Raw genomic sequence first — 14112 nt, 5'->3', positions numbered from 1 at the left:
TCCCCGTCCCCACCCCCTAGGACCTGAATAAGTCTTTTGAAAAGGAACCTCAGGTGCTTTTGGCTGGGTCCGCCTCACTGCTAATGGGAAGGGCTTAAGGGTGGGGTGGGTGCAGCTTTTCAGCTCTCTGGAGGGCAGCCTGAGATGGGAAGGCAGGGGACGCTAGGCTTGGTCGAGGGCAGTTTCATCCCAGCAGGTGGTTGTCAGAACAAACCTCAGCGCATCGCAAAGGAGTCGTGGGTGTCAACTGGATAAATAAACTACTGAGCTCAAGCATGGAGACGATCAGGAAATGGCTGATCCGTCCACAGGCTGGGCAGTGAAGGATGCCAGAGAAATAGGGCAGGAGGGGAGGGGACACGGCTGGACCCCAAGGGAGGGGATGCGGGGGTCCCTTGGGATGCGAGCTGGGAGAGGAGGACCCAGGGTCTGCTGCTGTCTGCAGAGGGTGAGGAGGGACTTGTGGAGAAGGGAGAAGGTTTGGAACAAACCATAGGATTGTGGGGCCAGGGGGGTCAGGGAGAGGCTCCCATCACAGCAGCTCTGACTTAGGATGCTGGGGACCGAAGCCCCCAGACGGGTGGGGGGCAGTGAGGAGGACGCACCCAGCACTGGCCCGTGGGGAATGAGGCAGGCACAAGCCAAGATTCACAAGCCCGGAAAGAAAGTCACATGTTAAGGCAACACATATTTATTGAGCACCTCCTGTGTGCCAGGCTCTGGGGACACAGCTGAGAACAAAACAAAGGCCCTTGCCCTCCTGAAACAAACAGATGAAGTAGATCATACATTCTGCTGAGAGAAGGGGGCCGCGATGAAAGTACAGGGGGGGTAAAAGGGATGGGGTGTCAGGAGGTGTCATTTTAAGTGGGATGGAGGGGAGCTCAGGACAGGCTTCACTGAGGAGCTGGAGGCAGCAGCATGTGCAAAGGCCCTGAGGTGGCAGTGAGCCTAAATGTTGAAGAAACGGTGAGGAGGCTGGGGTTGGGGGAGGTCGGGTGCGTGGAGGGCTTCTGCCATCACAAAGGACCCTGGAGAACTTTGTCTTTCTCTGAGCTGGGAAGACACTTCTGGGAAGTTTGGGGCAGTGAAGAGGGCGGCCAGGCTGATTGAAGACTGGGGCTACACAAAGGCCGTGGCAAGAGCGAGTGAGAAGTGGCTTGACTTCCTGAGCCCATGGCCTTTTCTTACGGGTTTGGAGGTGGGGTGGTGAGAGAAAGAGGTGGCGAGGGTGACCCCGTGCTGGCCTGAGTAACTAGGAGGCTGGGGCCGGAGTTTCTGCAAGGAGAGCCGGGGTGGGCAGCTGTGCACTGGCCTGGAGTTCTGAGGAGGTCTGGGGGAGACAAGTCTGGGGGTGGGTGGTGGGGAGAGATAACAGGTCACTGGGGGTTCCAGCCCATGTTTCGCTCCAAGGGGCCAGCTCTGTCCCCGCCCCATCCTAAACCCCAGGGCGCCCTCCCCAGCACCCCCTCCACATGGCTGGGGCTTGGCTTGGCCTGGCCCTTGACTCCCAGGTCCTGGGTGATCCAGTGTGAGTCTCTCCTCATGGGTTCCTCTTTCTCGAGTGGGCCCAAGAATCACGTGAGCACGTCCACCTCTTCCTTTTCTAGGCGAGGAACTGGGGGTGGGGTGGGCAGTGAGGCCCTTAACCATGGGCAGCCTGAGATCCGGGTCTGCCGCCTACGGACTCCCAGAGGTGGGGGGCGGACCTGTGCCAAGCCTGGGGCTGGTGCTGTCTGAGTAGGGACGGGGCCAGCACCTCAGGATCTGAACTGGCTGCCAGGTCATCTGGCCACCTCTCCACCAGCCTCTCCAGCCATCCCGCTTCTGGGCTGGGAACTAGGTTCAGGTGGTCCACTGTCCTGCCCAACTATATTCCTGGGGGTCTAGGGGTACTCTTTGCTCCACTGAACCCCATTCTTCATCTCTGGGCCCTGCTGAGTAAATGCTTATAATAAAGTAGGGGGGGAAAAGTGGGGATGTATGAACGCTACTTCAGTTCCGCATACTCAGAGGTGTCCTCAGGCACCAGGAACTCCCAGCTCCCACGTTGCACACCTGGAGGCTAGAGCCAGTGAGGCCCCGAGGAGGGGCCAGTCCGAGGGGCCATCATCACCTCATGTTATTGACACGGGGCGGGCAGGGAGGACGGGTTGGCTGAGCTGGGGGTCTCTGTCCTTTGCTGCAGGACACACGCGCTGCATCAGGAGATGGTGAGGTGGAGGTGGAGGAAGAACGCAGGAGTCTGAAGTTTCCTCTGCAGCTCCCTGCAGGGCTGGGCTGCCAGGCACTGTGCCCCAGTGGGGAGGGGGCTTCTAACCTCCAGGCTTGCGGGTAGGGGTTCTCAAAGTGGGAACTCAGGTGGGAACTCCAGGCACTCGAGGGCAGGAAAGGGGTGATGGCCGCTGGGCTGAGGAGCAAGGGAAAAGCCCTCTGGAGTGTTGGCCAGAATCGGGGATGACTAGTCAGCTGCTTCTGTTGGGTTGGGAGGAGATGTCATCTGGACTCTTCAGCCACAAAAAGGGGCATCCAGGCCTTGGTTGGGGTCCTCAGTATCACAGGGTGGGCTAGGCTGTTCCCATATTTGAAGCGGGGGAGGGGTGCAGAGGGGTACACCCGGCGAGCAGGCAGGGGGCTGTCGGGGTCCACATCTTGGGGCACCTCCCAGGGGACCCAGGGCCGAGGGGGCAGAGCAGGAGGGAGCTCAGCATGTGGCCAGCCGGTCGCACACCCAGCCGTCCAGCCGGTTGTTGCAGAAGGCATCGTTCCACTGCCCAGAGGCCTGCATCATCACGCAGTTCTCGCCCTGCCCCGCGTCGTTGGGCTCCCCTGGCTGCCAGTTGCTGAAAGAGAAGGATTCGGGGTCAGGAGATGGGGGAGAGGGAGGGCTCCCACTGCCTTCAGCCTCAATGTATCCCTCCAAGTCTGGGCCCTCCCCACACCATCCCTGGATTCCCACTCCAACTCCCTGCATCCTGGAGACACCCTCATCCCCCTCTTCTCCCCTTAGTCTGGACCTGCCTCCAAACCCTGACCATCTGCCTCGGCCCTGAGTCCCCTGGGATGTACCCCGAGATGTGGACCCTGACAGCCCCTGCCCCCTCTGCACCACTCCCCGACCTCGGCTGCAGTCCAGAAGCTCCCCAAGATGGCCTGGGGCACGTGCCCTCCAAATACCCTCTCCTCTCATCCCAGAAAGGCCCCCCCTCCCCCTTCCTCACCTATAGTTCAGGGGTTTCTTGTCCATCCAGATGAACTCCCCCTCAATGTCCAGGTCCCGGAGGCCAATCCAGGAGCCCCTCTTGTTAGCATGTTTGGTCAGGAAGTCCTGGGGAGCAGGACAGGGCTGGAGGGCTGGGGAGACGTGCCCGGGCCCCCCTCCCCAACACCACCGCCACCGCCACGAGCATCATCCAGGAGGTGGGGGTGGGATCTTCAGATCTCCCACCAGTGCGCCATCAGTGGAACCCAGACCCACCTGCTCCTCCTGGCTGTGGATGCTGACCAGCCGCCCGTGCAAGTTGCTGCAGGCAAAGCGGGCCTGGATCCATTTCTTGGCGCCCTCGCCGAAGTAGTAACACTTCCTTTGGAAACTGACCCACTTCTCAGGGCACGTGTTGCACGTGGAGCCTGGGGTGGAGGAGAGGCTGAGGGGGGCGGCTGTGGTGGGCGCTGTGGCAGGTACCATGGTGGGCACTGTGGCGGGGGCCGTGGTCAGCACTGTGGTGGGCACCGTGGCAGGGGCCGTGGTGGGCACCGTGGCGGGCACTGTGGTGGGGGCCGTGGTCGGCACTGTGGTGGGCACCATGGCAGGGGTCATGGTGGGCACCGTGGCAGGCACTGTGGTGGGGGCCGTGGTCGGCACTGTGGTGGGCACCGTGGCAGGGGCTGTGGTGGGCACCATGGCGGGCACTGTGGTGGGGGCCGTGGTCGGCACTGTGGTGGGCACCGTGGCAGGGGCCGTGGTGGGCATCGTGGCGGGCACCGTGGTGGGCAGCATGGGTACCATGGGCAGGGTGGGTGGCAGCATCTCTCCGGGGGCCTGGGCTGAAAGCAGATCCACCCCAGAGCCTGACAGAGAGTCCCCCAGGCTGCCGTCTTCCCCGGAGATTTGCTGCTGACCATGAAAGACCAGCTCCACCCCGGAAGCACCTCAACTGCCTACGTCGTGAGCAGAACGGCAGGCACCACAACCACAAACACCCCTCGGCCGATAGCACTTCAACCACCAACACCATCACCATAAATATATTTGTGGCCTGCAACACCTTAGGCACCATCTGTCACCACACCACCAGCTCCATGGCCAGCAGCTCCTCAACCACCACTGTCAGTAATGCCTTGATCAGTAGCATCCCTGCGGATCCCCACAATGGCCAGCAACACCTCTCTACCACAACTCCACCTTAACCACGCCAGCCACATCTTAGTCACCAGTGCCCACAGCAGTGCTGACATCAAGAGAGCCAGCACCACTTCCCCCATGACTGTCCCCACCAGAACCTCCTATAATATCCCTGGCCACCACCATCGTGGCCAGCACCCCCAGAACCAGCACTCTTGACCACTTTCTGGGAAACTGAAATGATTTCCTTCTAGTTGGTCAGGGGAGCCCGTGCACGTAGGGGGTGGGAGGAGACTGGAGGTCTGGGTACCCCCAACGGCCTCCATCAGGGGCCACCTTGTCTTTCTCTCCCCTCGCCCCTTCCCCAAGGAAACTCAGGTCCTGTCACCAGCACCAGCACTCCCAAGCGGGAGGTCAAACCCACTGTGGCTGCGTTGACTCGCTCGTGACTTAAAGTAGATTTGCTTCGAGTGATGTTCATGGAGGGCTCCTTGGCTTTGGGGGGATTTTTCTGAGGGGCCGGGGGTCTGCAGCAGTTTGAGAAACATCTCATATGTCAAAAAGTAGCCAGTGTGTGGCCCCCGGGGGAGTAGCATTAAAACACAAAGAGAGCATCTCTGGTCCCTTCAAGGAAACTTGGGGGATGGTGCCCTGGCTGGGTGTCATGTGGTCACTGTGACAGAGCCAGCAGAGCCAGGCTCAGACCCCGGGACATGGGGCCAGACTTGGCGATGGGGAACTCAAGGACTGAGTGGGAATCAGAAAGTGACCTGTCCAAGTGAGCCCGATCCAGGCTCCCCCTCTCCCCAAGAGGAGCAAAGTGGGGTTTCTTGCTGGGATTCCCACGACCACACCAGGTCCCAGGAGACAGCACTCCTCCACACCAAGCAGAGATCCTTCCTCTTCTCTGACCTGGTTGGGGCAGCTGGGGCTTCCCAGGGGTGGAAGGTCAAAACTCAAGGGTGCAGCTAGGATAGGGGGAGCGGGGAGGGACTTCAGGGCTGTAACACCCAAATTCCACCCCAGGTTAAAGGCACAGCAATTGACTATCTGCTCTTTCTGCAGTCCGCTGGCCTGCTGGGGACACCCCCACAACCCTCGTAACTTGCCAGCATTGCCTCCATCAGTGCCACCCCTGGGGAAGACGCCGTGGTCCCCAGTGTCCCCACTGCTGCAGGGGTGACCCCCCCTCCGGCCCCCTGGCTGGGTCGGGCAATCCTCCGGGAGGGCTGTGGCCAAGGGCGTCCTCCCCACGGCTGTCTGCTGAGCGGAGACGGCAGAGGAGAGATCAGGGAAGAGAACCCAGCGATGGTGGGACAGCTTTTACTCGGAGGAGAAAAAAGTGTGGGAGTCCCCCACCCAGGCCGGGGGAGGGGACTGTTGGAATCTGAAAGGGCTTACTCGTGTGGCCCCCGTCAGCCCTGACACACGCGTCAGCACAGATCCATCCACGTCCTCATGCACACACCTCTACTGCACGTTGGAACACACCCGCGTTGTCACACGTGTGCACAACACCCCCGCCGGCACGGACGCACACACTTACCGTTGGACTCGCGCAGCTCTACCCACAGCTTCTGTATCTCCTCCTGCAGTCTTTCCAGGGACTCCAAGGCCATGCGTCTCTCGTTCATATCTTGAGTGGTTGGGTTGTTGGTGGGGGGGGCAGGAAGCAGGGACAAAGTGCTTTTACTCTGGGAGGCACAAGAGCAGGCAGACCTCCCTGGCCCCCCACCTTCCCGCTGCCCCTCCCAAGGCTCACTCAGAGATTTCAGGTTGCTCAGATCAGCACGAAGACCATCCAGGTTCTGGAAGAGCTCAAACTCTGGGGGGGGGGGGGCGGGGAGCAGGACTGGTGTCAGGGATGATGCCTGTGGGGCTGAGTCCCCCAGCCTGGCCCCCAGCTCCACAGCCCCCCTATCCCCGCCCCAATTCTCACCCTGAGATTCCATTCTCTTCTGTTCAGCTTGGATCCTCTCCATATTCTGCAACATCTGGGCAGCTGGTCACAGGGGAGGGGCTCAGTGGGAGGCAAGTTCTCAGACTCGCCCCCACCAACCCCCCTTGGCCTGAGTCTTTAGGGTCAGCTGCTCACTGCGCAGTTCGTAGTGGTCTAGAGCCCGGTCCCATCTGCTCACCCATCCCCACCTCCTCTCCTTTCCCTGGACCCTGAGCTGAGCTCACTCACCCTGGGATTTCTGAGCCATCTCGTCACCCTTGTGTCTTTCCAAGTCCTTGGAGACCTGAGTGACTGGGGCAGTGGGAGAGAAGGCACGTGTCCTTGGGAACCAGGAAGGCAGGTCCCTGAATCCCCGCTACGCCAACCCCAAGTGCAGGTGCCCCCCAACTCACAGGGTCACAATGGCCACAGTTTTTGTTTTTAATTTCTGAGGCACAAGTATTTGTTTCATTGAGCAGATACTGCATTTTTTACAAATCGAAGGTTTGTGGCAACCAGGTGTTAAGCAAGTCTTTCAGCGCCATTTTTCCAACAGCAGTTGCTCCCTTTGGGTCTCTGTGTCACATTTTGGTAATTTTTGCAATGTCTCAAACTTTTTCATTATGATTATATTTGCTATGGCGATCTTTGATGTTACTCCTGAAATTCTTTCAGGGAACCATGAACCACGCCCATAGAAGATGCTGAACTTAATCAATGAAAGTTCCGGCAGTTCCCCGTCTCCCTCCCTCCCTCGGGCCTCCCCAGTCCCTGAGACACAGCAGCATTGAAATTAGGCCAATGAATAGCCCTACTGTGGCCTCTAAGTGTCCAAGTGAGAGGGAGAGTCGGACGTCTCTCACTTGAAATCAAAAGCTAAAAAGTGATGAAGCCAAGTGAGGAGGGCAGTCCCAAAGCCGAGAGAGGCTGAAGGCTGGGTCTCTTGTGCCAAACAACCAAGTTGTGAAGGCAAGGGGAAAGTTCTTGAAGGAAGTTAAGAAGGCTGCTCCGGTAAAAACAGGAAGGCTAAGGAAGTGAAAGCCTCAGAGTTGAGGTGGAGGAAGTTGGAGCGGTCTGGGCAGAAAGTCAAACCAGCCACAAAACTCCCTCAAGCCAAAGCCTCATCCAGAGCCAGGCCCGAACTCTCCTCTGTTCTTTGAAGGCTGAGGGAGGGGAAGCTGCAGAAGAAAAGTGTGAAGCCAGCAGAGGTTGGTGCACGAGCTTTAAGGAAAGAAGCCGTCTCCTTAACAGGAAAGTCAAGGGGAAGCGGCAAGGGCTGACGTTTACCTGATGATCATTCAGACGATCTAGCTAAGATAATAAACAGAGGTGGCTACATAAACAAGAGATTTTTCACTGTAGAAGAAACAGCCTTCTATTATTGGAAGAAGATGCCATTGAGGGCATCCATAGCTAGAAAGAAGTCAATGACTGGCTTCCAAGCTTCAACGGACAGGCTGACTCTCTTGTTCGCGGCCAGTGCAGCCGGGGCCTTGCAGTTGAAGCCACTGCTCATTTACCTCCCCGAGTCCTAGCGCCCTTCAGAACGATGCTAAATCTACTCTGCCCGTGCTCTATAAATGGAACAACAAAGCCCGGAAGAAGCACATCTATTTCCAACACGGTTTACTGAGTATTTTAAGCCCGAGATTGAGACCTGCTGCTCAGAAAAAAAGTTTCCTTTCAAAATATGACTGCTCATCGACCATGCACCTGGTCACCCCAGAGCCCTGACGGAGACGGACGGTGAGACTCTCGTGGTTTCCACGCCTGCTCACACGACATCCATTCTGCAGCCCGGGGATCAAGGAGTCATCTCCACTTTCAAGTCTTATTATTAAGAAAATCCTTAAGAAAGACGTTTCATAAGGCTGTAGCTGCCACAGGTCATGATTCCTCTGATGGATCTGGGCAAAGTCATCTGAGAACCTTCTGGAAAGGGTTCACCATTCTCGATGCTACTAAGAACATTTGTGAGTCATGGGAAGAGGTCCGGATATCAGCATTAACAGGAACTGGGAAGAAGTTGATTCCAACCCTCGCGGGTGACTTTGAGGGTTTCAAGACCTCAGTGGAGGAAGTCACTGCAGATGCAGAAGAAACAGCAAGAGAACTAGAATTCGAAGTGAAGCCTGCTTCTGGTTACCAAAAGGGACGGTGGGGGGAGAGATAAATTAGGGGTTTGGGATTAACAGATACACACTACTATAAATACAAAATAGATAAACAACAAGGTCGTACTGTATAGCACAGGGAACTATATTCAATAGCTTGTAAAAACCTATACTGAAAAAGACTATGAGAAGGCAGATACACGTATGTGTGCAACGGAGTCACTATGCTGCACACCAGAAACTAACACAACGTTACAAAGCCGCTATAATTCACTCTAAAAAAAAAAAAGTGGAGCCTGAAGATGTGACCAAACAGCTGTCATCTCAGGATAAAGCTCTAACAGATGAGGAGCTGCTTCTTAAGGGGGAGCAAAGACAGTGGTTTCTGGAGACGGAATCTACGCGTGGTGCAGACGCTGTGCAGATTGTTGAAAACGACAACCACAGATTTCGAACAGCGGATACACTTTGCTGATGAAGCGGCAGCAGGGGCTGAGAGGGTGGACTCCAATTTTGAAAGAAGTTCTGTGGATAAGATGTTATAAAACAGCACTGCAGGCTACAGAGTAGTTGTTCATAAAAGGAAGAGTCCGTCGATGTGGCAGACTTCATAGTTGTCTGATTTTAAGAAATTGCCGCAGCCACCCCAACCTTCAGCGACCATCCCCCTGGTCAGTCAGCCACCGCCAAGGCCAGACCCTCCGCCAGCAAACAGATTACTGCTCGCTGATCATGCTTAGCATCCTTTTTCTTAGTAATAGAGTATTTTAAAATTAAGATACGTACACTTTTTAGATTAATGCTATTGCACATGGTGTAACGTAAACATAACTTTTATATGTACTGGGAAACCAGAGTATTCGTGCAGCTCGCTTTTACTGAGACGCTGGCTTTATTCTGGACCAAACCTGCAATATCTCCGGGGTCTGCCTGTACTCGGGAAAGGGCAGGCAAGGATAGAATGAACGTGTGGACCCTTCCCTGACCCAGAATTAAACAGGAAAGCAGCAGGCATTTCTTAAAAGCTCACTGGACTCGATTCTGAAAGTCTTGGCTAAAATTCTGCCCATTTTACTGGCAAGGAAGCTGAGGCACGGAGCTTTTACATAACACCCCACTAGGCACCTCTCAGAGCCCTCGCCTCCAAGAGTCTCTGGGTTTTTACCCCCCCGGAGGTGGGCACAGACTGACCCTCGATTCCTGGGGGGAAACTGGAGCCAGCTCCTCACCCCACATCCCACAGCACTGAGTGGCTGAGGCAGGACCACAGCCTAGTGTCTCACCCACCCCACCCCTTGGTACCTCCATACCGTTCCGGGCAGCATTCTCTTCCAGCTGTTTCAGATTTCGTAGAGTGTCCCAATCTGGGGAGGAGGGGAGAAGAGGAGGGGGGAGGAAGTATGTTTCAAGTGCCCTCATCCTTCTACACCCCACCTGCCAGCTGGGGATGTGAGGCCATGGGTACACCATGTGGGAGGTGCCCGAAGGATGGGTACTGGGCCAGGGCACAGGGCTCTCAAGGGTGGGTGGAACGAGCATGGGAAGGGGATGGTGGGGTCACGATGGGAGACAGGATGGGGAAATTGGACTCTGAGGGGTCTGTTGGGCTCCCCAGGATCTGGGGGTGGGGGGATCTGGGAGGGAACACAAGAGGGAGGCTGTGTGGGGCTGGGGGTGTCCTCACGCCACAGGAGAAGCAGAGTCAGCAGCCCGGCCCACAGAGCTGCAGTCACCAGCCCCACCAGCGCCAGCTGTATCCCCTTCCTACAGCACCGCCGCCTTCTGGTAAATTTTGAGAAGTCTGCTGGGAGTTGGGTGAGTGACAAGGGGCGCGGTGTGAGGCTGGGCTCCAGCTCTGCCTTCTTTCTGTCACCCACAGCCCCAGAGTCCTGGGAGCACATCCAGAGCCCACACTGAAGCAGAGGGTCTCAGTGGACCCCCAGCCTCCTCTGTACACTTTCCCAACATGCTGCTTTCATATCCATCAGCAACTCCCCCCTTTATCTGTCCATCTCTGCATCTGGGCACCTCTGAGTCTGTCCCTCTGCCCATCCAGCCCAATGTCAGCCGCTCCTTCTGCCCACATTCCAGTGGCCTGACCCAGGGCCAGGTCACTGTCCAGAGAGACAGGTCTGGGGCCAGGAGCTGAGATCCCTTCTCCACGGGCCTCCTCCTCAGGTGGTGGGCCCCTACCTAGCTCTCACCTGTGGCCCTCCTCCCCCGGAGGGATTCAGTTACCCCACCCCCACCCAGTGCTTGGTCCCCAGCCCCACCTCTGGAAGACTGGGTCCCCCTTCCCTCCTGACCCCAGCCCTCACCCTGATGCCTGTGCCCTACTCTGAACTTCCCTAGACATGAGACACTGGGTCTCAGACCTTCTCCGTATCAGAGCTCTTCCCTCACTCCCACTCTGGGGTCCCCCAGGGCTCTACCTTGATGCCTCAGCGCGGGCCCGGGCCCCCTCCCCTCAGCCTGGCCGTGAGGAGTCATCCTGCTGAATTCCACTTGTTCTGAGTCCCCTTCCACATGGGCTTCTCTCTACTGGGCTCCTAGTGCACCCATTGGAGCTGTTTTGTTGTCATGAGGGGGTTGAGTCAGGGAAGGGAGGGGCCCACTGCTTCCTTCGCCTGACTGGCTCTGTGCCAGGGAAGGCCAGTCTGGGCTCACCTCCCTCCCAGGCTGGGTTTTTGCTAGAAATTTACTTTTCTTCCCGGAGAGGTTCCCAGGAGCCCTTCTCCTCTCCTGGGGGGAGGTAGGAGGTCAGGGTTCTTGCGTTTGCCAGAGTCGGCTTTAGAGAGTTCTCTCACCTGAGAATGAACTTTCCTCCATGGCAGCGCTGCTTGGACTCTCCAAGGGACTCACCACCTGTCAAGGCAGCTCGCTTGCCAGGCACAGTCGCCGCTCTGGCTTGGATCTGGGTTCTAACGAGGGTTGGGGTTAGGGTGAGATGTCAGGCCCTAGTTACCGGCACAGGACAGCATCTTGGACTTGAGGAGCTCAGTGGCCACTGGCCAGTTTTGTTTGGTCCACAGGTGGGAGTCAAGGTTGCAGTTAACTGGGGGATGCAGCTGGGGTGGAGGGTCAGAGGCCAGAGACCAGAGGTGGGCACCCCAGAGGCCATCACAGGTGAGGTATAAAGCAGGTGCTCAATCAATGTGTGATCTTGGCAAGTAGCTGAACCTCAAAACCAATTTCTTCAGCCATAAAATGACAATATTAATAATACCTACACTGTAGTGCGATGATCTGCTCTACATGAATGTCTGAAGTGCTTTGAACAAGGCCTGGGACATTGTAAGCACTCCCACATCATCAGGTCTTGTTAACTATTCCTGCCTGTACCACCTCCCCCAGGACTCAACCTTTCTGAGCCTCAGTATTCCCCTCTGTAAAATGGAGGTGATGATGGAACCCAAACCATGAGGCCTGGGTAGGACCAAATGAGATAAGGATGTACATGAGGCTTTTGACAGTGCTGCACACAGTGGGTCTTCAGATCCTCAATGTCTGTCAAGCATCTGCTCTGTGCCAGGTCGAGTGGGGAAATGCAGACTGTCACCCAGACCCCAGCTTCCTCCTCTGCGTCTTTAAAATCTCTTGACTTTGAAACGCCTACTAGGTGCCATAGACTGTGGGCTTCGGGGTCAGACAAGCCTTGTGGTCACCAACTGTCCTCCTGCTGGGTGACTATGGGCAAGTTGCTTGCCCTCTCTGAGTCTCAGAGAAATGGAGACGAGGGGCAGCCAGGCTCTGATTAACAGCAGCTCCAATTGGGTCCTTCTCCATTCTGGAGGAGGCCAGAGGTGTCATCATCCAGACACACCTGAGCCCAAGCTGGGCAGACCTGGGGCTGAGTGCTAGCTTCTCCCTGGACAAGTGACTCAGTTTGCTCATCTGTAAACTGGGGGTGAGCGACTGTGCTGACTCCACAATGCAGAATGATGCGGTGTGCGAAGTCCTGGCATACAGTAGGTGCTCAGTAGATCTACAGGTGGGGTATTAGGTGAACTGAGGTACAGAGAGGGTAATTTGTTCATATCACTCCGTAGTGGGACTGGGACTTGAACCCATGATGTGAGAGCCTATCTGCTTCACCACTGGGGGACACGGCCTCCTGGTAGGTGTCTGCTGGTGAGGGCCAGGGCAGCAGTGTCCCGAAGCCCGCTCATCTTTCTAACGTGAGGGTTCCCGACTCTGCTTGCAGCCTTCCGTGGCTCTCCAGGGTCCTGCAGGATCAGCCCCCAGTGCATCCGCCAAGATCACCTTTTCTGCTCAGTCATGCCAATCGGCTGGTTTTCACTTCCCCAGACTAAGTCCCTGCACACCTGGCAATCCTGTCCATGCCTGTCCACTGCCCGCCGCCTCTCTGTCCCGCAGACCTCCTCCTAGTCACCCCTCGAGACTCGGCCCAGAGGTCACTTCTTGCAGGAAGACTTTGATGTCTGCTTCCCATTGCCAGCTCACTCTTCTCTCTCTCTCTTTCTCTCTCTGTCTGTCTCTCTCACTCCCTCACACACACACACACACACACACACACACACGCACACTCACATACAGAGTCACATGTGCACACACACTTACAAACCTGCTCACACACAGTCACGCACTCAGAGGCACAGACACACAGACACACAGCCATACCACATCACGCACTCACTTGAGTTTTGAGCAGGCCGCTCTTCTCCTGGTCCGCTGGGGCCAGCTGGAGAGGCCGGCAGGGGCCACAGGCTGCGGTGAGGGGTTGAACTCGGTGAGGCACTTTCTTATGAAAGTGGACTCACCCACCCGCTGCTTCTATTTTCACAGACCTAATTAAGGGCTTGCCACCCGGATAACCACGTTTCACACATGGCCTCCTTCGATGCTCCGCACAACCTGGTGAAGTCTGTGCCACGATTATCTCCATCTCTCAGGTGAACAAACAGGTTCCAAGACTCTAAGCCACCTTCCCAAAGTGGGGAAGGAAGGTAAGTACTAGAGTCAGGATTTGAACTCAAGTGACTAAATCATTATGCTGCTGTGGCTGGGAAGAGTGGGGAGAGAGAGGAAAAGAAGGAAGGAGGGAGGAATTGAGGGAGAAAAGGAAAAGAAAGACACATCCTATAATTAACATTCTGGCCAAATACTGCCAATTTTGTTATACGGTCTAATTCAGTAGCAGCGCATGCTGGGTACCGGCCTTGGTGTCTGAGATGCATTAGCACATGTAATGTTCCCAGCCACCCTATGAGGTAAATGGCTTTTGTTACCAATGCTGTCTTGTGGAGGAAGGATATGAAGCACAGAGAGGTTAAGCAACTTCCCAAGATCACACAGCTCACAAATGGCAGAGCCAGGATTTGAACCCAGGCAGTGTGGGTCCTGAGTCTGCAGCCCACACCCCTCTGCACCTCACCTTATATTGACAGAGACTTCTTGACACATCACACACCATGCTCTTCCTCCCTCAAATGTGTCCCCTGATCCTTAACCCCCTCCCCGTTCTCAGTAGGGGACCTCCTAACGCCAAACTCCTGGATGGGCTGCCTCCCCACCTCAGGCTGGACACTGCCTCTCAGGACTCTCTGACTCTCCCTGGCATTCCGCCTCCCAACCTGGGCTAGGCCAGGCTGCCCACCAAGCAGGGAGGGGGCTGGCTGGATTGTCACCAGACTGTGCACTCCAGGGTAGCAGGTACTGTTGTTGCCTCATCTGTCCTGCTGTGTCCCCAGCTG

The 14112-nt window shown here is 56.5% G+C and overlaps 1 protein-coding gene across 6 annotated transcripts; it reads right to left on the bottom strand.

Annotated features, from left to right (window-relative positions):
• Positions 1–675: 675 nt before the first annotated feature.
• Positions 676–13130, bottom strand: FCER2 (Fc fragment of IgE receptor II). Of its 6 annotated transcripts, XM_032466305.1 has the most exons (11): positions 13056–13130; positions 11206–11319; positions 10083–10199; positions 9709–9762; positions 6534–6596; positions 6285–6347; positions 6108–6170; positions 5892–5981; positions 3479–4047; positions 3222–3328; positions 676–2843 (listed from the first exon to the last, which is right to left on the bottom strand). In XM_032466305.1, the coding sequence occupies exons 2-11, from the start codon at positions 11225–11227 to the stop codon at positions 2705–2707; spliced, it is 1287 nt and encodes a 428-aa protein (XP_032322196.1). In that variant the 5' UTR covers positions 11228–11319; positions 13056–13130; the 3' UTR covers positions 676–2704. The 6 variants fall into 6 exon arrangements, with proteins under 6 accessions (XP_032322196.1, XP_032322197.1, XP_032322195.1 ...); XM_032466306.1 differs by lacking the exon at positions 13056–13130 and having other exon boundaries at positions 11206–11323; XM_032466304.1 differs by lacking the exons at positions 11206–11319; positions 13056–13130 and adding an exon at positions 10831–11071.
• Between the last annotated feature and the right edge of the window lie 982 nt (positions 13131–14112).

The sequence above is a fragment of the Camelus ferus genome, chromosome 22, assembly GCF_009834535.1.
Source record: "Camelus ferus isolate YT-003-E chromosome 22, BCGSAC_Cfer_1.0, whole genome shotgun sequence".
NCBI classification, from domain to species: Eukaryota; Metazoa; Chordata; class Mammalia; order Artiodactyla; family Camelidae; genus Camelus; species Camelus ferus.
Note: the sequence above shows the minus strand (reverse complement) of the source record. Positions and strands in the feature narration are given on the sequence as shown.